Source organism: Pelodiscus sinensis, chromosome 7 (assembly GCF_049634645.1).
Source record: "Pelodiscus sinensis isolate JC-2024 chromosome 7, ASM4963464v1, whole genome shotgun sequence".
NCBI classification, from domain to species: domain Eukaryota; kingdom Metazoa; phylum Chordata; order Testudines; family Trionychidae; genus Pelodiscus; species Pelodiscus sinensis.
The window spans coordinates 42318368-42346367 of NC_134717.1; the positions used below are offsets into that span (position 1 = coordinate 42318368).

Genomic DNA, 28000 nt, shown 5'->3' on the forward strand with positions numbered 1-28000 from the left:
TCTATCTGCCAGCACTATAGATTCACTTTCATAGATCACTGACAAAAAATAAAAATGAACATTGTCCTCAAGTAAAAATAAACCCTCAGCCTTTCACTATCTGCTGCTGTTGGTCCCAGAACCAATCATTTATTTGTTCTATGCTGTACACATTTGTATGTGTACATAATCAGAAGCGTGCTTTTGGCTGTGCAGTCTGACTTCTATCTGAACTGGGTCCTGGCCAACTAAATTCTCCAGTATGACACTGCAAAAATGTATTTTAATAAAATAATGTAATTTTGTATAACTTTTTTGGCAGACCTATGTTTTTGTTTAATTATCTCTGGAGGTAATGCTATAAACCAGGGTTACTCAACATGCAGCCCATGGACCGTTTGTTTGTGGCCCACGGTGCGGTTTGGGTTGATGCAGGGCTCAACACGCAGCCCACGGGTGGGATCCTTTGAACATGGCCTCCTCTGGGAACACGCTCCACAATGGCAAGTTGATATAATGGCCTTCTGTTGATATGCGTTTTAGTAGTTAAATTCCTGGACTGTCATTGCTCATTAAAAGTGGAAATCGGGTAAATATTGCATTTTATTCAGATCAGCAGGACTTTCTTATATGGGACTCAGTGCAATTAATGGAAGACTACTGCTCCATATAGAGTTACTTTCTTATTCTCACTCTGTCAGTACCCTTCCTTCATCTGTTTAAGTGTGTGTGTGAGTGTATATATGTTTGTGTATATATATGTTCAGTGAGGAACCTACGACCTGTGGGCCAGATCCAGCCTCGCGGGTTTGGTGAAGGCAAGCCATGCAGTGCATCTGGTCCATGAGTTCTATTGGGCAGGGGGGAGGAAGCAGCTCTGTGCGTTGTAGAGAAGCTCTCTCTGTAGGCACTGTCCCTCGTTACTTCCATTGGCTGAGAATTGCAGTCCGTGGGAGCCGCGGGAGGTGGTGCCTGCATGAAGCATTTCACTGTAGCGCACAGAGCTGCACGAAGACACTTGTGACCTTCCCAGGAGCTGTGCCAGGTAGGCACCTCCATTGCCTGCCACCTCCCACTCGTCTCCTGCATCCCCTTTCCAACCAAACCTCACACCTACACCCCAGTTCTGCGTTCTCCCTCCCCCCACTCTATCCTGCTTTCCTCCCAGATCTCACACCCCCACCCTGCCCCTGCACCCTCCCTCTACAATCCTGCACTCTCACCCCCAGCGTGCTCTTATATCCTCCCTCTCTTCCAGACCTTGCACCTTCACCTCCAGCCTGCTCCTATACCCTACCTTCTGCCCAGATTCCCCCACCCTCACCTCCAGGCTGTTCCCCATCAGCCTTCTTCCTCACACGGAACCCTACTTTTGGCCCACCCCACAGCCCCGAGGAGCCCATTAAATCTACTAGCCCTCTGTCCTCAAAAGAATTTAATCCAGCTCTGTTGATAAGCCTTGAGGCTCAGGACCTCCTCCCACCTAGCCCATGGAGCTTGAGCTTGAAGGGAGTGTCTTAGTTTTCCTCCTTTTCACTTGAGGACCAGGTTAGTGAGGTGTTTTTTTGTTTGTGGGGTGGGGGGTGGGGGTTGTGCTTCTTGATTGAAGCAAATTGATTTTTCTGTGGATCAGTGACCCTCAATCCAAAAAACGTTCTCCACCAATATTCCCTCTAAATTGTTTTCTCAAAATGTTCACATTTTGTTATGTGCACATATGCATCACTGGTAGGAACACATGCTGCCAGCTGTGGGAGTTTTTAGGCACTCTGCTAATCAGTTGGGTGGCATTTGAATTTCTCCCAGGTGGCCACCCAAGTGCTCAGATTACAGGGGATGCTGTTCTCCACCCCGATATACATGCTCAAAAGAAAGGAAATTGGTCCCCCGGGAAAGCCACAATTCTCATTTACTTCAGTGGTGCAGGGGCGTGCCCTGAGCTCTTTGGCAATCCCAGGCTGCTGGAAATGCCCTTTGGAGCCAGTAAAAGGCTGTAGCGCAGTACATCCTGATGGCTGACAAGTTCCTTCATTGCCCAGGCTTCAACTGCCCCACTCTTTAGACAAGCCTTTGTTCTCTCTCAGCTGTGGTGACTGTGGCCTGTGGGAGCACAAAGTAGTAAAAGTTAGACTATTAAGCAAATATGACTGGGAGTGCACAGAAGTGGCAGATTTGATTATTAAGAGCACACTATTTTGCAGAATCGTATCTTGCATTATCCTAGAGCATAGAATGGCTGGAGCATTTCCCTTTGCATTGCTGTGTTACTGTGAGGTATACAGTGTATAGCATGAAAGCTGTGACAGAAATCCGAATTCTAGATTCTCTAATTAATATTAAAGTTTACCAGTAAATGTTGGCAACAGGAATGAATAACCGCTCCAATTTCTTTATCTTAATATGACCCAATTCTGAAATATACTTCCTAGGTATATCAGGGAGTTATTTTTTCAGAGTAGTTAGTGCCTGGGGTATGGTTGTTTAAAAGATTATATATTATGAGATGATGGTAGAAACTCATATTGAAACTCTTAGCAGGAGGTTTCTGTCAAATGGGGTTCTTTTCATTTTGTACTGAGAGTTGCCTCATGAAGAATGATAGCCATTTTAATAAATAAATAAATGGCTTACACTAAGGCATGGACTTCTTTTGTTTTTCCTCAACAAAATGAAGGGTTTCCTGTGTCTGTGCCTTTTTGATGAATAATATAATGAGACTTCAGGAAGCGACAGATGGTACCAGTCAGGTCGTAAGTATTTGTGTTTTAACTGAATCGTTGACAGCTTTGTGCTCTCAAATCACATCTGATTTATGTACAGTTGAGACCTGCAGGAAATACTGGACATATCTCGGGAGTCTAACAGAGCAATCATAATCGTACATGATGGTACTTGTTGGACCCAGGTGCCATGTATTCTAACAACTTTTGCTTTTTCTATAGCACTTTTAATCAGTAGCTCTCTAAGCTTTTTACAAAGGAGGTAAAAGTTATTACTCCTATTCCTGCACATGGGGAAAATGAGGCACAGAGGAATGTGACTTTCCCAGGATTGCTCTGCAGACCAGTGAAGTCCAGTCCAGTGCTCTATCTACTGTGTTGCTGGTGTCTATTAATTGGGCATGGTTTTGGGGCAGGGTTGTCAGTTATTCTGTCTTAAGTATGATGTAGTGCATTGATGTGCTTTGATCTAGGAAATCCACAGTTTTCTGCATACACAGGAAAGCTTCCCTCCCCTCTCCCTGAGTTTACTTTGGAAAGTTTTTGATAGACTAACTTTTACCTGTAGTTTACTTGGAAAATTTTAGTCTTACTGTGGGGATTAGGTTGTTTTCCTTGGGCCACTAGAGCTACGTTTTAATTGGGGAGTAGAGGCCCTGCCAGCATCACTATATAGCACGAGGTTTTTATACAAACCCTGAACTTTCTGAAGGTCAAATTCTGCTCTTGGATACATATGACCAGCTTCTAATTGAAGTCAGTGGGTCAGATGGAATTATGTTTGCTTATGATAGTGGTGGCTTTAGCGCAATGGTTGCTGCTTGTGTATGCAAAGCAGAATGTGTCACACGGTGCTTGCAGGGTTCTAGTTATGAATTTCAGTTGGGAAGTATTGATTGCAACTCTTTGAAAAATGGATCCCATATCATAGCGATTTTCTTCTTTATCCATTTTACTATTATCTGTATTATCTTTTTATGAAATCTGGGTTTTGTTTAAACATATAGTCAAAATTCTGTTAAACTGTCTCTGTAACTGACAGATAAATGTCCAAATTTAGCTAAAATTAACAGCAACTCTTGCAAAAAATCAGGTATTTTTAAGTTGTTCCGTATTTCATTTACCAAAGGGATTTGTGAGGCCACAGAATAATGACAAAGTTATTGTTGCATTGCTGAAATGGAATATAAATCATACGGTTTAAAATTCAGAACTTTTATAGTAAAGAGAAGAAACAACTCTGTTTTGAAAACTATTAAAAATAATGAATGCTGTCTTTATATTAAACATGTTATTTTAAAAGTGAACACATTTGAATGAACTTAAACAGTGAGTAGTTCTGCAGCACCTTAGAAACTAACAAAAAAATGTAGATGGCATCATGAGCTTTTGTGGGCACAACCCACTTCTTCAGATGAATGGAGCAAGGGGTCCAGAGCTGCAAATAAACAGCAGAAAAATAGGGGATGGGGAGGGAAAGAAAAGGGAAAAAAAATTATCAGGGTGTTAGTTGGGAGTGTCCCTGCTAAATGAGGCTATTATAGAGTGGGCTATAAATGCCTGATACTTAACTTGTAAAGTCATTAGGGTGTTAAATGTAGCGGCCCATTCAAGTAAGGTCTTTGTTCAAGGTGTCAGACTTGTAAATGACATTTGAATTACTTTTTTTGTATAAGAATGATTTGCTGTAATAGGAAAAACTTAAAAAACAAGGAATAGTCTTGCTTGCGGCCCCTTAGAGACTAACAAAACATGTAGATGGTATCATGATCTTTTGTGGGCACAATCCACTTCTTCAGAGACTCCCAAAAATCAGGACTGCTCAGCGGGAAATAAATAGAAATATATAGGGATGTTTTTGATACCATTCAGAAAAAAATGCTGGTTATCTTAACTTTCAGTTTGAATGTACAGATTCTGTTGTGTATTACAAGGACTTGAATCTCTTGCATTGTGGACCTCTATCTTGTCATTTTTACTGCCACATCAATGCTCTTCTTCTGCACTTGGCGCTAATCACACTACCCCATCAGGAGAAGTGGGACAGAATTCTTATATTGTCTGTTGCTCTGACTGGCAGGTTAGGAGCAGCAGCAAAGATATATTTCCAGGCTTTTTGGACTGAGATCTGGCAAATTACATCATCCTAAAAACTGTATTTCCAGTAGAAGCATAGGGTGACATTCTTTCTCCATCTACAGTTCATCCCACGCAATCCCATTGATTTCATTATGACTGGTGATGTAACTGAAGGTCGAATTTGGTCCATAGTAGACCCCATAGTGAGTTGTGATTGTTTTAATGGGGTAACCATGGCTGCTGTTAGATTTGCTGGAAGCCAAACCCTGAGCCCCACCATCCAGGGCCCAAAGCCAGTGGGCTTTAGCCTCTGGTTACAAGCAAAAATCATGACAAGTGTGGAGACAGTGAATAAGGAAAAGTTATTTACTTGTTGCCATAACATAAGAACTAGGGTCACCAATTAAATTAATTGGTAGCAGGTTTAAAACAAACAAAAGGATTTTTTTTCATGCAGCGCACAGTCAACCTATAGAACTCCTTGCCAGAGGATGCTATGAAGACCAGGACTTTAATAGGCTTCAAAAAAGAACTAGATAAATTCATGAAGGATAGATCCATCGATGCTTATTAGCCAGGATGGATAGGAATAGTATCCTTAGCTTCTCTCAGAGGCTGGGAATGGATGACAGGGGATAGATCACTTGATGATTACCTGTTCTGTTCATTTCGTTTGGGGCATCTGGGATTGGTCACTGTCAGAAGACAGGATACTAGGCTAGATGGACCGGTGTCAACTTTGGCCCCTTCAGCTGAGCAGTGGGGCTCGGGCAGGCTTGGACTTCAATCCCCAACTGCTGGTGTTGTATAGTAATTGTTAGAAGAGGGGTACAGATAAATGAAGCTTGAGAACCCCTGCTAGCATATCATACAGAGACTTCATCTAAACCTGGGTCCTGTCTCCAGCAGCGATCAATACCTGATAGTTTAGAAAGATAGGGGTGTGTCTGTGTGAGTAAAACCTTTAATAAACCTAGCCATTTATTTATTCTGTGCTAAATACTGAGGGAACAACATGCTGAGAGAGAATGCTGGAACTGAACAAATAAAAAGATTGGCATGTTTCTTTTCTCTCGGCCCTCAGGACTTGATCTGGACTCATCCTTTCAATTAGAACTAGAATACTTTTTAAAAAAAATCAGACTTGTAATTAATTGAAAGCAAAGAGGATTATTGCACAGAAGATAAATGAAAATGAAAAAGGCCTATTATATCATGCTCTCCCTCTTCCTGTCAGAGTGCACTTTCTAAACAGAGTGCAGTTTTTATATAGTGCATTTTGTAGTGTTTTGTTTAATCTAATTTAAAGTATCATAAGTGATGGGAGCTGCACTAGAGAAAATATTCTGTAGTCAGATTAATTGCATATTATTAAGAAATGTATTCTGATATTCAGACTGAACTTCCTCTTTTTAAATTTCATCCTATTATTCCTACTTATATCACCTCATGGCTCCTCTCTGTCACCATTTATGTCCTTCAAATGTTTGCATGCTGTCATTGCTCCCATTTTATCACTTTTCAACAAATTTTAACTATCTCTGGTTTAATTTTCCTGAAAATCTAGCTCTTCTCCTAGTGTTTGTTCATGTCTATTCCATGTTAGGTGCATGTGCTCGCCACATGCTGAAAGCTTTCCCCTCAGTAGCATCCATGGGGTGCAGGCTCTGGTACTCTCTGCAGTGGCAGCTGTGTGGCATGTTGAGGGATATACTCCTTCTGCCTCCTCCCCACTTCCAGTTCCTTCTTGCTGCCAGTGACCTTTCTGGAACATCTATTGCTTTGGCCAACATTGTTTTATTCTCCATTCTTGCAAACTACAAAATCTGTAATATAGTTATATAGTTACTCTTAGTAGTAGTAGTTCTTAAAGTCTCCTGCAGAGCTTGAGGCTTTGGAGGAGAGGACCCCCACAGGTCCAGGAGGACCTAGGGAGTCAAGCTGCTGGATCACCAATGGACATTGATATCCCACGACACCAAGGACATCCTCATCATTGCCAGATGAGGCTATTGTGCCCCCTCATTCAGTTCCTCAGGATAACATCAAGGTGGATCCTGAACTATAGAAGAGGTTTGCATTTACTCTGGGGCTTCAGGCTAAGGAATTTGAGAAGCCTTTAAGACTCCCTGTTTGATGTCCATTGTTCCTCTACTCCTGCTAGGGTGGCCTTACCCCTTCATGAAGGAGTAATCTAATATTGCTGAGCCCTGTGGAAGACTTCCTCCTCCATGCCCCCATCTCCAAACAGGCCTAACACAAGGACTTTGTGCCCAGTAAGGGACTTGAATATTTATGTTCTCATCTGGCCCCCAGCTTAGTCAAAGCTGTTAACCACAGGAAAGGGCAAGGACAACCTGGGGCTATCTGAAGAATAAATATTCAAGGAGGCTGGATCTCTTCGGTTGTAACATTTATTCATCTTCTAGTCTTCAGTTAAAAGGGCCAAGCCTCCGACACTCCTTGGCAGCTATGACTTTAACATGTGGCAAGTCATGAGGATTTGCTTCCCAAGGGGTGCAGGAAGGAATTCTGTGTGATTCTCAAGATGGTCATGATCACACCCAGGGTGGCCCTCCAGGTGGTATCATATGCGACGGACTCTGCTCTCACAATGGCCTCCACCATCTTTATGCAGTAAGTGTCCTTACCAATGTTCCCTCTCATCTTTTCCATCCAGGCACAGATTTTTTTTTCTATCCATGTGTGGTAGGCATTTTTTCATGTGCACCCAGGCATGTGGGAATGTGCAGCACGAATAGAAACAAAAAACCCAGTTGTGGATGCTCTGCCAGTCAGCTGGGCAGCATTTGAATCTCCTGAGAGGCTGCACAGATATTCAGATTACAGAGAACACTGGTCCTGATTGCTTCTGACTGAGCAGTTGATATAGGAACAGCCATTAGATAGTCGGGCCTCATTTGCAGAACAAACAAACAGCAAGCTGCATGGTTTAAACTGGATTACCATGCCACGGCCAGGGGTTGCCTGCGTCTGTGGTGCCACATGGTAGCATACACATACATGGTCTTCTATGCTGCTCTCTGGATATAGCCCTTGCAGCAATGGCTGGTTACGGTTTATTCCAGTCTAGGGATCACCTAGAAAAGCGTATCATTTCCTGACGATATTTATCTTGCTGCAGTGGTGGACTGATTAGAGAGAGGAGTCCTAGAGGGAGTTCCATTCCACAACCTCCATTGAGTTGGTATTGGACGCTTCAATTTTCCAAACCGAAGGGTGTATGGTCACCAGAGAAGAAGTTACATATAAACGTCAAAGAACTCAGAGCAGTCTGCCTGTCAGGGAAGGTGATGAGAGTCTTGATGGACAATACAGCCTCAATATTTACATCAACAGACAAGGGGGGAGCATGCTTGTTAGCTCTCTGCCAAGAGGCACTCCATCTCTGGACTTCGGCATTAGCCACAAAATCCACCTGACACAAAAAACAAGCTAGCTGATCCCCTCCGCAGGGCCTTCTCTCACCATGAGTTGTTGCTCCACCCAGAAACAGCCTGCATGATCTTTCCGAGTTGGGGGACCTCCGCCTGGACCTGTTAGCCACCAGGCAAAACAGAAAATGTCACTGATTTGGTTCTTGGCTAATGTAGTCTGGGCAAGGAATTGTCTGAGTGTGGCACCTTTCCCATACATTCTTTATAGACTACTTACTTTATCTGAGTAACCAGGGCCTGGCACACTCTTCCATTACAGTGCATCTCGAGGATATCTCTGCTTTTCACTCACTGATCCAGGACCAGATGATGTTTTCTGATGACATGATGGTCATATTCTTGAGAGGCTTCAAGAGATTTTTCCCTCCAGTACGGAGCCCTGTCCCAAAGTAAGATCTTAACTTGGTTCTCTCTAGGCTCATAGGCCCACTGTTTGAGCTGCTAGGCTCTTGCTCTCTTTCCCATTTGTGATGGAAAGTCACTTTTTAGGTTGGAGTGACATTGGCTAGATGAGTTTCTGAGATTAAAGCCTTGTCCTTAGAACTGCTGTACGTTGTTGTCTACGGACAAAGTTCAGCTGCAACCCCACCCGGCCTTCCCACTAAACATAGTATCTACCTTCCACATGTACTAAGATATCTATCGGTGGTGTGTCCCAAACTACACAGGCACCGGTGAAGAGAGGGGTCTTTACACACTGGATATGTGAAGGGCCTTGGCTTTTTACCTAAAACATACCAAACCTTTCTGTAAATTAACTCAGCTCTTCATCACTACAGCAGGCAGAATGAAGGCCTTCACAGAGGATTTCCAGCTGGGTCACCTCTTGCATATGGTCCTGTTATGAACTGGTGAGGAGGGGGGGAGGGTCCCACCACTGCCAATCCTCAGAGTCCATTTGACTAGAGCAGAAGTGTCCACAGCGGCCTTCCTGGTGCACATCCCTATTCATGAATGATATATGTAGAGCTGCAACGGTTGTCCTCTGTTCATACATTCACAGCACATTATACCGTCACTCAGCAGGCCAGGGACAATTCTGGGCTTGGCAGAGCTGTGTTGCAATCACACGTCCATGAACTGCTTCTATTGATATTGCTTGGAAGTCACCTAATACGGAATGGACATGAGCAAGCACTCAAAGAAGAAAAGACAGCTGTCTTTTTCAGTAAGTGGTGTTCTTCCAGATGTGTTGCTCATATCCATTCCATGATCTGCCCTCCTTCCTCACTGTGGGAGTTTCATGGCAAAAAGGAGGGTGGGAAGAGCTGGGGGTGCCTTTTATCTGCAGCACATGCGGGTCATTACAGAGGTTGCTAGAACTGGTCCCCAATAGGTGTGAGTGAGGGAAAATCTTTGGCACTAGTGCATGTGGTGAGCATGTGCACCTCATATGGAATGGACCTGAGCAATGCGTTTTGAAAAACACCAGTCATAGAAAAAGGTAACTGTCTTTTCCTCCAGGTCTGGATAATATTTGTTCATGTATCCTAAACTCAATTCAGTTTGTCATGTCTTTGTTTTATATGGTGTCTAGAAATTAACACTGCATTCCAGATGTGATCATAATAGAGCCTCAAAGAGTGTGATTGTTACTGTCCTACTTTCTGACATGATGACTCTTTGTATGCAGCCCAGAACTTCATTGGCCTATTTTCAGCCACATCTCCAACACATGTCTAATTTGCTGTCTACTGTCACCCCTGGCGGGCTCACCATGATAGTATTTGCCCTTTACATTTAGAAAGCTTACAGTTTGGTAACTGTGTAGTGTTGGATAGTAAAGGTAGAAATATAAATAGTGACTGATGCTCTTTACTTCTTTGTCAACATTACTGCTTCCCAGGTTTCTCCTTCCCACTGAGTATCTTTCAGATTGTGTTTCTCCAGAAAAATGTATTTTTCTACATTGAACCTCAGTTTGTTACTTTCTCTCAAGGTTTTTGATCTCTCTCTATACCTTTGTATTATTTTCCTATCCTGATAAGTGTTCACAACTCCCCCCAGTTTAATATAATCTGTATTTCATTAATTAGCATGCTGTTTACTCTAGCCTAATGAATTATTAATGAAAATATTAGGGATGTGAAAGTGTAACCATGTACATGGCTAACCAATGGGCATGCACTCATCTGTCAACATGCACTGTTACACACAGGCCTTTCTCCCCCCTGCACTGCTGCCAGTGTATCAGAGAGAGAGTAGCACAGGGGAGCAGGCGGGAGCCGGTGCACCCTGGCTCCCTAGGCATATCGGCTCCCATAGAGCCACCTGCCCCTTTCCTCCCCCCCCCCCCGCGCTGATGCCTCTGATACAGCTGCTGAAATTTTCAGTAGTCACGTTTACTTGAATAAACGCATTTTATCTTCTCTTAAACTATTAAATAGAACAGGTGCTAAAAACAATTCATGTGGTACTCCATTACACAATGTTTTCCCCCTGCAAATATATATATGTCGATATGTTTAATCACTTTCTGATTTTATACATTTAGCCAATTTGTAATCCACATGACAGTACTTCTTTCCAAGTCCTTTCTAGTTAATTTTTCAGAGGAGATTTCATGACATTTAATATCAAATATCTTATTGAAATGCAAATATATCTATTGCATTCCCTTAATCCACCAATTTGGTGATGGATTTTTTTTTTAAAAGAATCTCCCCTTCACTCACAAATTTCTCTGGGCAGATTTATTTAACCGGTTTTTCAATTAATTAATATCAAGGCAATGTAGTTGAAAAATCTTAATCTAAAGGCAAATAGTATCTATAAATACACACTCATTAGACACTGTAAAGACTTTCTTGTTTGTTTTCATATGAAGTGTAAGGTGCCTACACATCTTGAGTTAAATGCAGTCTGGAGGGAGCTGATGTCATTCTCATGGAAGTCTTTTGTTCAAATCTTTTAGTGCCATTATTGGTGGTGGGGCTGTAAGTTGTTAGAAAATGGGTGCAAGAAGGGGATTTTCACTGAGTTGGCATTTGGAAGGTGTGCAAAACTAGTATACTTTCATGTATAGAATTGGGGGAAGGTATTGGAAAAGCTATTGACAGAAGTGCATAATAAAAGCAGCTCCGCTGGTATCTTTCCTCCAACACTTTCTTTACCCTATCCATGCATTACCTTAATCTGTCCCAGAGCCAAATTCATAGACCCCTGCATAGATGCAACATTTGTATCCACATCTGCAAAAATGAGTTGTGGATATCTGCATTGATATCTACAGATGAAGTTACCTGCAGATATAAAGTGGATATCCCCAGGTTTACAGGTTTCTAGATACAAAATTTGTATTCCCATCGACATCCATATCTGCTAAAATGAACTGCAGATATCCAAATCTGTGGATGTGGATACCCGTGGATATAAAGTGGATATCTTTCAGGGCTCTGCAAATTCAACTCTGGTATAAGCTGATACAAGTTACACCTGTTTCTCAACCACCTAGGAATTTGGTTCCTTGGCAATAGTTATTATGTATAAACTTTTAAATAAGTAAACCAAATTAAATTTACTAACAGATCTTCTGTGGCTCTGAATGCCACTGATTAATTGTGGGCTGCATTACAGGTTACAGATGTACATCCTGGCAGTTGAATGTTCTTTTGTTCCCATGTTCCAGAGCAGGGTAAAGAGGAAGGAATATTCGATTTCTTCTACACCCCATCTTCATTTAGCAAGACCTTAAGTGCATCTTCAAATTTTTATTTTTTTGTTTCATTACCCAGTTTTGTTTTATTGAAAATTTGTCTTGGCTTTTGCAAATAAAAAGCAGTTAAACGTCAGGAATAGAAGCAGCAATAGAATGGTTGTAGCCTGTAACATTGGAGAAGCTGTGATTTTGAATGGATACACATAACCGAAGTTTATTTTCAAAAACATAAATTTGCTAAAATAACCCTAGACTCTGTGCCCCTTCTTTGTTTGATTCCTGTAAATATTCAAGTGGAAGTTTATTAAATGAGATTGTTCACCGAAACAGTCAATGTTAAACTCATAAATGGGAACATGCTCCCCGGATGCCCTATTATAAATGTTCCACCCATCCGTCTCTCTGTTACTAGAATAGCTGAAACAAGTCCATTCTCTGGGTCCTAGCCTGAAGGTCTCCCTAGTGCTAGCTGTTCAACTTCCTCCCAATTGTCTTGCTTCCTTAAAAGCAACAAAAATAAGCCAAAGAAGCAAGGAAACTGCTTCATTTTTTTCTAACAGTATGACAGGAATGGCAGAATGGAGGGGCTTGCTCTCGCTGAGACTGTGAGAGTAGGGGAGAACTGGAATCACAGAGCTTTAGTGGCCCTTAAACTTTATTATATAGCACTATTCCATGAGGGGGGTAGAGACAGGTCCTTGTTACAGTCTCCCTTTATTAGCCTTCTGCAGTGCATCTGCCTGGGAAAGATACTGAAGTCCAGACCTCATAGATCATAAGACTAGAGTGAAAGTTTAGGTTCCAGAATCTTTCAGTGCTTTAGCATCTCTGTTTGTGGGATGCATTTTCCCTCTGGCAGACTGAGAATCTCCCCTCTCTCTCACCCAGCATTAAATTTCTTAGGGTATGTCTACACTAGCCCCCAGTTCGAACTAGGGAGGCTAATGTAGGCATTCGAAGTTGCAAATGAAGCACGGGATTTAAATATCCCGGGCTTTATTTGCATCTTCCCGTCGGAGCGCCATTTTTAAATCCCCCTAGTCTGAACTAACTCTCCGCGGCTACACGCGGCAGTCAAATGTTAACTCGAACTAAGTCCTTAGTTCGAGTTAACTGTTATACCTTGTGACAGGGAGGGATAGCTCAGTGGTTTGAGCATTGGTCCCCCCCTAAACCCAGGGTTAAGAGTTCAATCCTTGAGGAGGCCATTTGGGGCAAAATCTGTCAGGGATGGTACTTGGTCCTGCTGTAAAGGCAGGGGACTGGACTCGATGACCTTTCAAAGTCCCTTCCAGTTCTTGGAGATAGGCAATCTCCATTCATTTAAGAGTGTCCCATTAAAGATAAAGTGGCCTTTAGTGACTGACTTTCAAAGCTTAACATCTTGAAGACCACTTTTCACAGAGTAATGTATCCATCAGAGTGGTTTCTGATGGGCCATGCTCACGTTCCATGGAGGAAGGCAATTTCATTTGACGGGGTGGGGGATTTAAAAGCTGAACTTGTATCCATTGGTTATTAAATATAAATATAATGATGGATCAGGTTCAGTTTGTCACAGATGTTTTAAGGGAAAATTTAGGGGAAAACACATATTGTTATGTGATATGTTGTGCTGCATCCTGACAAGTTGCAATGGTCATATTGTGTATTTTCCTCTCTTTTAACCTTCAGCACGGATTTACGCAACCTAATATGACATGAAAGGTCAAAAAAAATGTTTTCCAAAACTGCTATTGAAAAAGCCTTGAAAAAGCAGAGGTTTAGCTTAGTTCATACATCTAATGTGTTCACAAATATTTTTAAGGCTAAATATTAGCTGCCCCAAAGGGTAAAGCCAATTGTGATAGCAGAATGAAATTAGCTAATATTGCCTCTTGTTTTAGTAGTTCTCTGTATTTCACTGCTTTGGCATAAAGTGGGGTATGTGATCCATGAAACAACATACTAGCTTTCTTGTTATGGTTACAATTCTTCCTTAGCTCCTACAGAGACATCTTTGTGACCCATAATATTTGCAGCTGCTACTCTCTCTTGATTTTGGGAGTTAACATTTCAAGGCTAATCTCATCTTTCATTTACAAAAATGTTCTTGTCAGTTTCCTTGCAAAGAAAGTCTGGAAAATGGACTTGAAATGTTGTTACTAATTGATTCCCTTTAAGCATCACTGATTATTCAGAGTCTTCCTATAATGACTTAGGCCTGGTTTATTCAAAAAGGTTTTGCTGGCATAATTGTGTTGGTAGGATTGTGGAAAAAAACACACATCAAATCTGACACAGCTATGCTGGCAAAAGCCCTAGTGTAAATATTGTTATTCATGAAAAAAAAAGTCCTTTTACCATTTTGTTCAGGAACTTGAATAAATTATACCCACAAAAGCACTCTGCACTAACAGGATTTGCTTGGTTTAGCCATTCTGGCAATTCCTTCTACTGTAGGTGAGGCCCGAGGCTCCCTTTTGGAATCAGTGAAACTCATGGTCATAATCCCTTGATTTTCTAGGGGGACCTCATACTAATTCATGGCTGTTTGGAAGAGCGGCTTAGGCTGCCATCGGGTAGATGTAGACTCCTTGTAAACTCCCTCAGACCTCTCAGGGTATGTCTACACTACAAAGTTAATTCGAACTAACAGATGTTAGTTTGAATTAACTTTGATAGGCGCTACACTAGCGATCTGCTAGTTCGAACTTAATTCGAACTAGCGGAACGCTTAATTCAAAGTAGGTAAACCTCATTCCACGAGGACTAACACCTAGTTCGAATTAAGTAGTTCGAATTAAGGGCTGTGTAGCCACTTAATTCGAACTAGTGGGAGGCTAGCCCTCCCCAGCTTTCCCTGGTGGCCACTCTGGGCACCACCAGGGAAACTCTTCTGCCCCCCTTCTGGCCCTGGAGCCCTTAAAGGGGCACGGGCTGGCTACGGTGCCTGTGCCAGGTGCAAGTCTGCCAGCACCCAGCCAGCAGACCCTGCACCTGGCACGGCTTGAGCCAGCCACCCGCTGCCACCCAGCCCTCCGCCTCTTCCCGGGACTAGGCTGGCGGCTCCCGGGAGCCTGCCTGGGTCCGCAAGAGGTGGGTGCCATACCTGCTGGCCACGCAATCTATGCCGGGCCTGAGCACCCCGATGCCACAACTTCAGTCGGCGCAACCGGCACCGGGCCTGGACACCCCGGTGCCGCAGCTGCAGCCGGCGCAAACGGCACCAGGCCTGGGCACCCCGGAGCGCAGCTCCAGGTGGTGCAAAGGGCACCGGGCCTGAGCACCCCGGCGCCACAGCTGTACATGGCGCACCCGGCACCAAGCCTGGGCACCCCGGTTCCACTACTCCAGGCATCGCAACCGGAACCAAGCCTGAGCACCTCGGTGCCGCAGTTATTGGCGACGCAGCCAACACCGGGCTTAGGCACCCCGGTGCCGCAAATGGCACACACAGCACCGAGCCTGAGCACCTTGGTACCACAAATGACGACGCAAACGGCACCGGGCTTGGGTACCCCGGTGCCGCAGGCGCCATCGGAGTTCGCCGCACCGGGTCTGGGTCTTCCGGCACCGCAGACGGCACGTCCTCACTGTGCATATGCGGGCAAACCGGAATCGATGGCCAAGTTTGCACCACACTCCTCGTCGGCTCCCCCTTGGCCGGAACCCAATTACTCTTTGGACTCGGACGCGGTGTCGGTGCGATCGGGGTCGTCGGGAGCTTCTTCGACACACAGATCCAGATCCAGGCACCGAAGGGACCACAACCAGCAGATGTGGCCCCCTCATCCGCAGTGGCCTTTTTGGACTCCCTGGGCCTCTCATCAGTGGCAGGGACAACCACCACCGTCTATGGGGTCAGAGGCTTCAGGGCACCGTTCCCGTCCCTCTGCGTCCCTGTCTCGGGTGCCCCCCTCCCCTCTTCGAGTGCCGCAACAAGATCCTGCGGCACCACAACCACCGGTGCCGGAGACAGGCCCTCCGGAAGCTCAGGCCGCCCAACTGGCCCCGCAACTGGCCATGACGGCCCCCCTGTTGGTCCAGGAGTCGTCGTCGTCCTCCCCCGATGAGGCACTGGCAGACCCAGCGCCCGGGCTACCATCAATGGATGCCAGAACACATCAGGACCTCCTGCGGCGCATGCCTTCCAACCTGGCTGTTCCGGTTGAGCCCATAATTGAGGATACCGACCCAATGGTAGACATCCTCACTGAGGACACCCCTGCACGGTTCGCTCTACCGCTCAACAAAACGGTTTCAAAAATTACTAATGCCCTGTGGCAAACGCCAGCAACTCTGACTCTTACCCAAAAGGGGGTGGAAAGGCATTATTTCGTCCCGCAGTTGGGTCACGAATTTCTGTACTCCCAACCCATCCCGGGATCAATTTCGACATGGCGTTCGAGAGTCCCGTACCAGTCTGCCACCCTGGGCCCCCGTTCGGGGCCCGGCTTTCCCGTTTTGCCCAGGCATGGGCCCGAATAACATCAGATGCATGGGTCCTGAACATTGTACATTCGGGTTATTCTATCCCGTTCCTGGGCCCACTGCCTTCAAAACCCCCTACCCTGTCCCTAATAAGGGACACCCATCACGAACACATCCTGTTTCAGGAAGTGGGGGCACTCTTCGAAAAAGGAGCAATAGAAAGGGTTCCCCTGCATCTGCGGGGCAAGGGGTTTTACTCCCGTTATTTTGTTGTCCCAAAACCAAAGGGGGAGTCCATCCTATCCTGGACCTTGGGTTCTTAAACAAGGCGGTGGTAAAACACAAGTTCAGAATGGTGACTTTAGCCTCGGTCATCCCAGTGCTACAACTGGGAGACTGGTACGCGACTCTCGATTTAAAGGACGCCTATTTTCATGTGGCTATCAGGCCCGGTCACAGGAGTTTCCTCCGGTTTATGGTGGGCCGTTACCATTTTCAGTTTACGGTACTCCCCTTTGGGTTATGTACTGTGTCAAGGGTATTCACAAAATGTATGGCTGTGGTTGCCACTTTTCTGCGCAATCGAGGGGTACACGTGTTCCCGTATCTCGACGATTTGTTAATCCGAGGTTGCTCGTACGAGCAGGTAGAAGCTCACGTATCACTCATAAGAGCTCTCTTCTTAAGGTTAGGGCTCTTGATAAATGTCAAGAAGTCATCCCTGATCCCCTCCCAGAGCATAGAATTTGTGGGAGCCCTCCTCAATGCGAACGTGGCAAGCGCGTTTCTGCCCCACAGCAGGTGACTCTCCATAGTGGAGCTGATCTCGGAACTAATCCGGTCCCCCATCACGACTCCTCGAGTCTGTTCCAGGCTCCTGGACCATATAGCGGCATGCACTTACACAGTGCGACATGCCAGGATGAGGATGAGACCTCTGCAGGCGTGGTTGGCGAAGGCCTTCTGCCAGTCCAAGGGTCTCCATAGTATCAGTGCCCCCGGACATTCTGGACTCCCTACTCTGGTGGACCCAGGAATCCGTGGTGTGCAGCGGGGTTCCCTTCAACGCCCCTCCCCCCTCCCTGACTCTGGTCACTGATGCGTCCGACCTAGGATGGGGTGCACACCTCGGGTGCCACAGAACTCAGGGCCTCTGGTCCCCTTCCAAACGGTCCCTGCACATCAACGTCCGGGAACTGCAGGCGGTGAGGAGGGCCTGCGAAGCATTCCTGCCGAGGCTCTCCCACCGCTCCATCCTGGTACGTATGGACAACACTGCAGCGGTTTTCTATCTCAGCAAACAGGGTGGGGCACGTTCGCCACCCCTATGCAAGGAGGCCCTGCATCTATGGCATCTGTGTGTCACGCACGATATCACGCCTCAGGCGGAGTACCTCCCCGGGTGCAAGAACCTACTTGCAGACACACTGAGCAGATTCTTTGGAGCCCACGAGTGGTCGCTCAAGGACTCTGTCCTCAGCCAGGTTTTCCGCAGGTGGGGCTATCCCCACCTAGACCTGTTTGCCTCGGCATGCAATGCGAAATGCAGGAACTACTGTTCCCTGCTGGGGCTGGGGGAATATTCCCTGGGGGATGCCCTGACAACCGTATGGCCAAAGGGCATTCTCTATGCCTTTCCCCCATTCCCACTAGTTTCCAGGGTTTTGACCAGAGCGAGAACTTTCAGGTCCTCGATAATCCTCATAGCCCCCAGGTGGCCCAGACAGTTCTGGTTCCCCATCCTGGTGGACGTGCTGACCCAAGACCCCATAGCACTCCCTCCAGTTCGGGATCTGCTAACCTAGCCTTGGGACGGAGGAATAATGGTTCACCCGGATCTCCGGTCTCTCCACCTGACGGCCTGGTTTATCCGTGATTGAACCAACCAGAAAGGGAATGTTCCCGACAGGTACAGATGGTGCTCCTTAGCAGTAGGAAGCCCTCTACTAGACGGTCGTACGCTGCCAAGTGGCGGCGCTTCTCGTCTTGGGCGTCCCGGAGAGGAGTACAACCGTCCTCTGCCCCTATTCCAGCTATCCTCGACTATCTCTTTCAGCTCCGTTCTTTGGGCCTGTCCTTTTCTTCTATTAAAGTCCATGTGGCATCTCTCTCCGCCTTCCATGTCGGTACGGCAGGATCCTCTCTTTTTTCTAACCAGGTGGTTAAAAGGTTTCTTACAGGTTTGGAGAAACTATACCCCTCGGTGAGGGCTCCATACCCTGAATGGAACCTCAATCTAGTTCCCCTCCTTTCGAGCCTTTGGCTACCTGCTCACTGAAGCACCTTTCATTGAAGGTTGCTTTCATAGTAGCCATTACGTCTGCTAGAAGGGTATCAGAGTTAAGGGCGCTGACTATAGAGCCTCCCTACCTTGTTTTTTCACGTGATAATGTGAGGCTACGGCCTCATCCAACCTTCCTCCCGAAGGTGGTTTCCCCCTTTCACCTATCCCAGGAGATTTATTTACCGGTGTTCTTCCCTAAACCTCATGCATCCCCTAAGGAGCGTGTTCTACACTCCCTGGATGCCAAGCGAGCGCTGGCTTTTTATATTGACCGAACCAAGCCCTTCCGTAAATCCCAACAGTTGTTTGTTGCATTTGGGGGTAAGGGAAAAGGTTCACCTATTTCTACGCAGAGGTTATCAAGATGGGTGGTACAATGTATAGCAGAGTGTTATCAACTGGCTGGTAAAACCCCACCCAGGGTGAAGGCACACGCTACCAGGGCGCAGGCATCCTCGGTAGCCTTTGGTGCCCAAGTACCGATCACAGAAATTTGCAGGGCAGCCACCTGGTCTTCCCTCCACACATTTGCAACACATTATGAGCTACCTCAACAGGCAAGGGTGGGCTCTGCAGTCCTCCAATCTGTGATGTAAATATGTAAATTTATAGATCTGGTTGCCTTGTTCTGGGTTGGTGACTTGTCACCGTTTATTTGTTCAAATAAATCTGTTTATGGTTCATCTTCCTTTATGACTCTGGTGCTATGACTGTTCCGACCCCTCCTCCTTGAGGGTTAGCTTGGTAATCACCTACTTCGAATGGACATGAGCAACCACTCGAAGAAGAAAAGAACGGTTACTTACCTGTAACTGTTGTTCTTCGAGATGTGTTGCTCATGTCCATTCGATTCCCACCCTACCTCCCCTTTGTCAGAATATCCGGCAAGAAGGAACTGAGGTGGGGCAGCGCCGGCAGGGGTACTTATGCCCTGGCATGGCGGCGCCACTCCAGGGGGCGCCCCGCCGGCGCTATGGGTACCGCTAGGGAAAACGCTCCGGAAGACGTGGTGCACGCGGCACGCACACCTACTTCGAATGGACATGAGCAACACATCTCGAAGAACAACAGTTACAGATAAGTGACCGTTCTTTTCCCTCTGGGGGGGTGCTGTTGTCTGAAATGCTGACTGTTCCCTCTGGGGGACGCTGTTGCCTGAAATACTGGCTGTTCCCTCTGGGGGGTGCTGTTGTCTGAAATGCTGATTGTTCCCTCTGGGTGGCCCGTGCTGCATGGGGAGTGTGGGGCCCAAACGGCCGCTTGCGCTGCTTGCTCCCCTGCGGCGGCCCGGCTGACCGGTGCATAAATCAGCCGAGTGCCACAGTGGAAGGCGAAAGGGGGCAGGGTAGTGACATGCGGCGTGACAGCGGCTCCAGGCCCCACTCCCTAGCCGTGAACGTCACTGCCCCTCCCCCCTTCACCTCCTGCCGTGGCACTCTGCTGACTTCTGCGCTGCTCAGCCAGGCTGCCACGTGGGAGCAAGCGGCGCAAGCGACCGTTTGGGCTCCACGCCCCCCCATGCAGCACGGGGAGTGCAGAGCCCAAATGGCCATTTGGGCTCTATGGTCCCCCGAGTGAGAGGCAGGAGGGGGAGGAGAAGTGAAAGAGAGAGACAGAGAGAGAGAGGCAGGAGGCGGAGGAGAGCTGAGGGGGGGGGGGAGGCAGTAGGAGGAAGAGGAGGAGAGACCGGAGGCTCAGGAGAGAAGACTGACGTGGAGGAGAGACCTGAAAATCCCGTCTTATGACGGGCTAATTGGCTAGTTTAATAATATTCAAGAACCACATTTGCATTTTTAGGGCAGAGACAAATACTAACCTTTTTCTGAACTTGGGCAGAAGCCAGGTAGGAAGAGCAATGATATGAGCAAACCTTTCAGGATGTTCAAAATTTCCATGAATATATGTTCTCAGACATTTACTTTTTTTCCTAAATATTTTTAAAAGTCTTTATGAAAATTTAAACTTGTGTGTCTTATGGGGCCTTGAACTGAAAACTTTATGAATTAAAAATGGCATTTTCTTGATAAAATACTACATGGTTACTGGAAAGTCAAAACTGGCTATTCAATCTGTTCTTACAACACTGTATGCCAAAGAATTCTGATTTCATCAGTTCCACAGCGTAAAATATTCCTAATCTAAGGGACAACTTGAGATAAAATGAGGGGCCAAATGTTTGTAAAAATATCATTTTAGAAACAAAAGAGGACCAAGATACAGAGAGTTTATCATAAGTACATAAATTGGAATATAGTGAAATCTTTCTTATTCACATGAGTTCAGACCTCCTCAGCATCCTTGGTATTTTAAAAATACTTGTTTTTCTTAATTAATTTAGGGTTGGCCATCTCCTTTGGATAAACTAGATTTCATGGTATATGTACATATTGCGTAACAAATAGTGAAACTCAGGTTTCTGGCAGAAATATCTGTGTACTACAGCTGTCTGTTGTCTGGGGCCATCTGTACAAGAATAACCCATTAAAAGACCTTTGGACTACAGCAGTCTTGTTGGACACACCCTTCTGTGTGTCTTACTACCATTCTCAGCAAGGATATTGGAAAGGAGGTTCAATAGATTAAACAGTGGTATTCTTGTTGTGACTAACTGCCTAGCAATTGTTTCAAAGGGGAAAAAAAATCCGTGATACATTTACTGGCTCTTTAATTTGGATTGCCAATGATAACACAGAACCAACTGCTAAAGAAAGGTAGGATGCAGAAGCAGAAACATTTCTGCTAATCTGCTGCTGAAAGACAAGATAAATCAGCACAGCTCTCATACATCACTAAGGGAGAAGCTGATTGCAAGTTGACCATGTGCCTGAATAGTCACATCAGAGAGAAGAACAGAGCATGGATAAAAAATCTAAAATGTACCCTTAGGGCTACTTGCTGTGCTGGACTTATGATAACCCATGATTGTAAGTTTAATATTTCTAAATTTTGTCTGTGTGTGCAGTAATTACAGGTTTAAGTCTCTGCTTTACAAGTCTGTGTTTCCAGTTTTCACAAATTTAGGGGAAAAGTCCTGGAGTAAAGTATTGTTCTAACTAGATAATAGTTTGATGTTGTGCATGTCTGTAAATGATATGTTATTTAGTGTTGCTGTCTATTTCAATATACAGCTCACTTGGAGGTTAGACATTTTTCGGTAGCAGCTCAATCTTTTAATATATTTTAAGAATTTTTAGGGCTTCCTCATTTTCATGATTGCAATCTTATATTTTAAAATGATTTAAAAGGCAAGCAGAATGCCTCAAATATAGTCTACTTTTACTGTCAGAGTGTTTGTATTGTTTTATTTTTGCTATTAGGAAAATAATCATTAAGGGAGTTTTCTAAGGGCCTTTTTGTATTCCAGAATTAAGTATGGATGGTAATTTGCCTGCAGTTCTTACATTTCATGCAATTGTTTAATTTAACATCACTTGAGCATCTGCAAAGAGAGAAGACAGAGATGACATGGAAACTGAATAAGCATTGATTGCTAGGCTGAAAATTACATTTTAAAAAGTTTTTGCAGCAGATCTGATTTCAGTTTATTTTTCACCAAATTGGATTATCATATTTAATTGTTGAGGATGAGCATAGCAAACAAATGTGTGAAACTATCCTGGATACCCCATATTTCCTGCTGTACCATATTATAGAGCTGTTGTTGATTGTTGCTCCAAAGAAAACCCTGATGCTAGATTTCAGAGCAGCTTACTTAAATAATGCATAGGCAAGTGAAAAGCGAAGAATGAATTTTACTGTACAGATGTTGAGGTGGTGCTTTCATTTAAAGACAGAACTACGAAGTTAACAAGATACAAAAATGTAAACTCAGATTTTCCCTTACTATATCACAGGAAGATGAAGCAAAATCCACAAACGATTTTGCAGTGAATCCCTAGACTAGGGACATTTTTTAAATGTATTTTTTTTTAAAAAAAAGCTTGAATATGTATTGAAATATTCATTTACAGTGGGGTGGAGGTTTAGGAAAGCTAATTTATGGAGTGTAAAAAGCCGAACTTTGGGGGAGCTTGTTCTTTTCTAAGCTTCTAAGGAAGGATTTTAAAAAAAAATAAGTGTCTTATTCTTTTTAATATAAAATTGGGACTACTGTTTCTCTTATTTAGTTAAAAAAAAAAAGAAAAAGCAAATCTTCACCCAGTACAATATAATTGATTCTGCAGACATATGTTTCCTAATCTTTGGAACTGTTGATAATGTAAGCCTGGAATTTCTAATGGTCTGAGCATCGCCAAATATAATATTAAAAAAAGGGCACTTAGAAACTGAGAGAGCATACATGTATGTTTTCTAAAATTGGCTCCTCTCTGAAGCAATTGGAAATTTTGTGGATGGTTGTGAAGCTGTTGCCCTGTTCACTTTCAGCAGTTGCATTTTGGCCTTCCATTTGTGCTGTCTTGTGTTTGTTTTGGGCTAAGCATTGAGAAAAGTGAAGGTGTTGCTTTTGACATTTTCACCATATTTGTTAAAACTGGAATGGACAAGAAAGAAGTGATGTGATGGGTGACAGCAGAGTAAATGGATCAAATGTCAAATGAGATATGCATCAAGTTGGGAAACTGGATTTATAAAGTGTGTGTGTGTGCACGCACACTCATCAGTTGCCTTAATCCCTTTTCACTGTCATTTTGATGCTCTGATGAGTTTTAAATTAATAATTCTATAGGTAGCCCTCTATTTATTTATTCTCTGAACCATATAAATCTGTGACATAACATAAAATACATAATAATGGGTTAGACTTGGTTTTGTCAAGTAAGGGCCAGCACTAGGGTTTGTTGAAAAATTTCTGTTCTTGAAAGGAAAATTATAATGCATTATTTTTTGTGAACAGTGTCTGCTTTCTTTGGAATTTGTTGTTGAAAAATTGAACACCTGAAAACTACATAGAGGATGCAGTTTGACCAGGTAGCGAGGAGAACATAAGCATAATAGGCATATGATGGTGGTTTCTCTGAGGGGCAATATTTTGATAAGCTTTTTATTGAAAAGTTGAAAAAAAAAATCTGTGGAGAAGTAAACATTATCTGACCAGCTGTAGAAAACTAGCATTTTGTCCTCAGAGGCAAACAAAAAGCCAATGCTGTTACTCAGTCCCAAGAAGGCCTGTTTGGTTTTATTGACACTGTCAGAACAGTGCCAGTTAATGCCAATAAAGATGGTACTTTAATAATGTGTATACAGTTCCTTCTTGCTGGGAATTATCTGAGAAAGACACATTTCACACAGGCCAGTTAGTATTAATTTTTAACGTGTATCAATATTACCCCATTACCAATCTCCTGACTTATTCCACTCATCCTCTGAGCTATCCCTTCCTCTAGAACAGTGGTCCCCAACCATTTGGGCTTGCCGGGTGCCAGGGGGCGTGGCCGTTCGCCCGAGTGGGGGCCCCCCCATAGCCGCATTCCCAGGGCTGGCGCCGGGCGCTCTCTCCCAAGCGCCGGGCGCTCTCTCCCAAGCGCCGAGCGCCCGGGGCCAGCGCTGGCGCTCTCTCCCCCCCTTCCCCAAGCGCCGCGTGCCCAGGGCCGGCGCTGGCGCTCTCTCACCCCCCCCTCCCCCATGCGCCGCAGGGCGTCAATCCGCGACGCCCCCGGGGCCGGCGCTCACCGTGCGCCACGTGCCCGGGGCCGGCTCCGGCACCGCGCATGCGCCACATGCCCGGGGCCAGGCCAGCCCTGAGCACTTGGCGGGTGCAGACAAATGCCCCCACGGGCACCATGGCGCCTGCGGGCACCGTGTTGGGGACCACGGCTCTAGAAGCTACAAAATTTAGTCAGTGATTGGCTAACAGACCAGAGATCAGCCACAACATTGGAGTGACTAATTTGGTGGATTTGCAGTTCAGATTTCAAGTTGCCTAGAGGATCTACCGTTCTGACTATAGGTTGAACCTCTTGAGTCTGGCACACTCTGATCTGGCAACATCCATGGTTTGGCATGATTTTAGTTAGATGGATGGCCACTTATGGGTATGACCAAATTTTCTGGGGCCCCATGAAGTTTGTTTACAACCACCAGTTCTGGCTCTCAGTGTTCTGTACTAACATTTTGCTATAATTTAACCCTAAATGCCTTTTAACAACCCAGTAAGCAGTGGACGTGTTGGTAATGCTGCTAGACAATATTGACCATCTATGGTTCAGCAAATTCTCAGGTTTGGCACTAGTCAGGACTTAAGGTTGTCTGACTAGAGAGGTTCAACCTGTATTTAAAAAAGACAATTTTTAGTTCTATGGTGATTATTCAATTTTCAAAATGGATTTGTTTTCAAAATCTGCCTGTCTGATAGTTGACTATTTTATTTTAGCAGCTGCCTTTCCTTGTGGTTTGGAATGCTGTTGAATATTAAAGTATCGTATGAAGTGCATATACACATATGCGTACGTAATTTTACACACAGGTATAGAGCGTTATTAGGCAGATTGTGACCTTTACTTGAGCTGTTTTGCACTGCTGCAGCTGTCTGAAGAAGCCCGTGCCTAGAGGAATTCCTGGGTGACATGGAATAGTGCCCTGGTTGGCTTATATGCAGAAGTTTCTGATGCTTTCCTTTTCTGGCCGTGAAGCAAAAGGCACAGGTGAAGTGCCAGCCCCTATGCCGGGCTGATCCCTGCTTTCTGGAAAAGCTTCAGGGCTGCACTTACTTTAAGGAGAAAACAGACACACCTGCTGGACTTTGGATCGGGGAACCTGAAGGTAGCTAACCATAAAGTCGCCTTTGTTGTCCTCTTGTGTTGAGTACAGCTCAGCCAGATGTTAGGATTTGGGCGTCTATGGGTATATCTACATTTGATCTGAAATATCCGATTCCCAGTTCATGTAACTTCGGCCTGAGGTAAGGGGCATCTGCAGTGCCCATGCCGCTCCCTTTCTTAAATTGAATACCTTAGAAGCATCTACAAAGGTCCAGAACATTCTAGGAAGTTAGTGAAAAATGATGGAATATGGAATATCTGAAACATGGCACTTCAGATGTTCTGTTTTCCTTTTCGTCACTAACAACCAAAACAGCTTCCCGATCCTGATGTCCTCCAAGCCTGACACCCCAGGCAGTTGCCTGGTTGCCTGCCCCTAAATCCAGCCCTGCATGTAGGTATTTTTGCACTAGCTCCATTTGAGCTGCCTCCTAAAAATAGCAATGTGTGGTGTCTGTAATGTTACAGTTGGCTGCTTAAAGCAGCACATCGTGAGTGCAGTCCTGCCTGACCTCCTGGGTAAGTACTCAGACAGTTAGCCCCAGCTGCCACTTGGGCTGCTGTATGCGTGTTTTTGTATTTAGGTGCTATCTTGAAGAGAGCTGGCACCGGTATACCTTTGTAAAATGGGGGGATCTCATCTCCTAGCCCAAATGTAGAAAAACCCTATAATTTCAAGTGTTAGGCTCACTGGGCAAATACATGATGAATATAGTGTTCATTTCTCATTTGATTTACCTCATGCTGTCTATGCCAGGGTTTTTCAAGTGCTGGGTCACTTCTTATAATTGGCCCCGACAGTCAGAGGCTCAAGGTTCCGTGCAAGGGGCTGATTGACTGGGCGGGGCTGATTAATCACCTGTGAAGCTGTGCTGTCATGCAGCTTTGGGGGAACACTGGCGATTGCAGCTCCTGTTGGCTGCGGATCACCGTTTCCGGACTATGGCAGCTACAGGAAGCAGTGTCCCACTCCACACCACTTCCTGCAGCTCTCATTGGCTGGAAACTAGGGTTCTAAGCGACTAGTCGACTGTCCGATGAGCAAAAGCTTATCAGATAGTCAACACTCTAGTCGACTAGTTGCTTCCCCTTCACTTGCTATCTCTATCAGAAAGAGGCAGGAAGGGTGGCGGTAAGAAGAGGGGTTGCTGGAGGGAGCTGGCTCCATGGAGGGGGGCAGGAGTGCAGCGGAAGCATTCCGTCTTTGAAATGTACAAGAGTCCCCACTGGGTCTGAGTCCCCCACTGGCCCCAGGGTTCATGACGCGTTTCAGTCTTGCTGCTGGGTGTGCAATGTGACCTATGGTAGCAGGAGATTGTGATCTAGGGCAGGAGATTGGGGTGCTAGATCTGGGAGGTGGTATGGGTGAAAGAGGGGGTCAGAGGGTTTGGGTATATTGATTGGTGGGGGCAGAGAGTTGGAGAAAGAAGGGGCTGAGGTGCCAGAGCCAGGCTCTGGCCAGGAGACTTACCAGCAAGCAGCCAAATCTGCCTGCCTGCCTGCAGAGCTAAGGCTTGCAGAGTTAAAAATATTTCCCTGGCTATGTGCTTGTGTGAATAACTGAGCTGAGGAGAGGGGGCATGGTTCTTGGCTGCCTGTTATTCCAATGGGCAGCTCCCATTGTCCAGTTTCTGGCCAGAAACCGGCCAATGGGATTGTGCTAGGGAAAGAGGCAGCTCCTGAATCTCTCCCTCCCCACCCCCCACTTCTCCAGTTTTGAAATAGAAACTAGGCCTGACAGCCGCATTTTTGAGCGGCGTGCAGGGATGTGGGGCCAACTGGATCCATGCAGGCTGGATACGATGGCTTGGTAGGCTGTATTTTGCCCAGGCCCTGATGGAAGGCATGCTGAATCATGCCGGTTGTAGTAGAACCCTCCATTCAGTGCAGAGTTAAAGTTAGAAATGAGAATTTTTTATTAACAGTTTTTTGGACATATGACTTTATTTTGAAGTGACTTGTTTGGACATATAATACCAACAAACAGTGTGAATTTACAGCATTGTTTTTAGAGGACAGTCTGAAAACACTGCAATAGTCCCCTTTTGCAGACGTCATAGTAGTATAATCAATCCTGGTTCACATTGATGGACCAGGGCTTCTATTAACAAAGCAAAGCAATCCCGTGACCTGCATTCACTTAAGCTTTGAGAGATTATGCTGGCTTTTAAAATGTAACACAAAATTGAAAGCGTTATCTTTTCTCTCTCTTTTTCATTTTATTTTTTTTAGTTTTGTAATTAGCCACAATGTGTTTAGATTTCTGTCAGGATTATTATTTTTAATGGGTCAGCAATGCTGCATTCTCCGTAATAGAACACAGCTGATTTCACAAGACTTTAAAACAAATGTTTGCCAGTGTGAGTTTTCTACAAAGTCCCACAAAGTAAGTAGACTAGAATCACTAACAGTTTCTACTGCTTTGTGTGTTGAGAAAGCTGACATCCCTTTTGCTTTTCCCTCCAGATTTACGAAATTTTATTTGCTCACTTTAGACTAGAGTTTAGCTTAAAAAATATAAGGTGCCTGTCTGTGGGTCAGATGTGACACTTTCATTAGTCAGTGTGAAACACATCTTCCTTATTCAGAACTAAACTCTGCTCTATGCATTTATTTATTATGGTGAGTCTTTTGCTAGTTCACTAGATGCAACACATGACTTTTATTTCCATTTTTTGTTTTAGTTAGTA

At 45.0% G+C, this 28000-nt stretch overlaps 1 protein-coding gene across 3 annotated transcripts in view; it reads left to right on the top strand.

Moving 5' to 3' along the window:
- RAPGEF4 (Rap guanine nucleotide exchange factor 4) overlaps positions 1-28000 on the top strand; it is a 230577-nt gene that overhangs the window by 59891 nt on the left and 142686 nt on the right. Inside the window, exon 1 of one of the 3 annotated variants that reach the window (XM_014570176.3) lies at positions 21185-21515. The exons of the other annotated variants lie outside the window; for them this stretch is intronic. Within the exon in view, the coding sequence (XP_014425662.2) occupies positions 21510-21515 (6 nt within the window). The 5' untranslated portion in view covers positions 21185-21509. Of the gene's footprint in view, positions 1-21184; positions 21516-28000 lie in introns of those variants that run through there. 3 annotated transcript variants of the gene reach the window in all.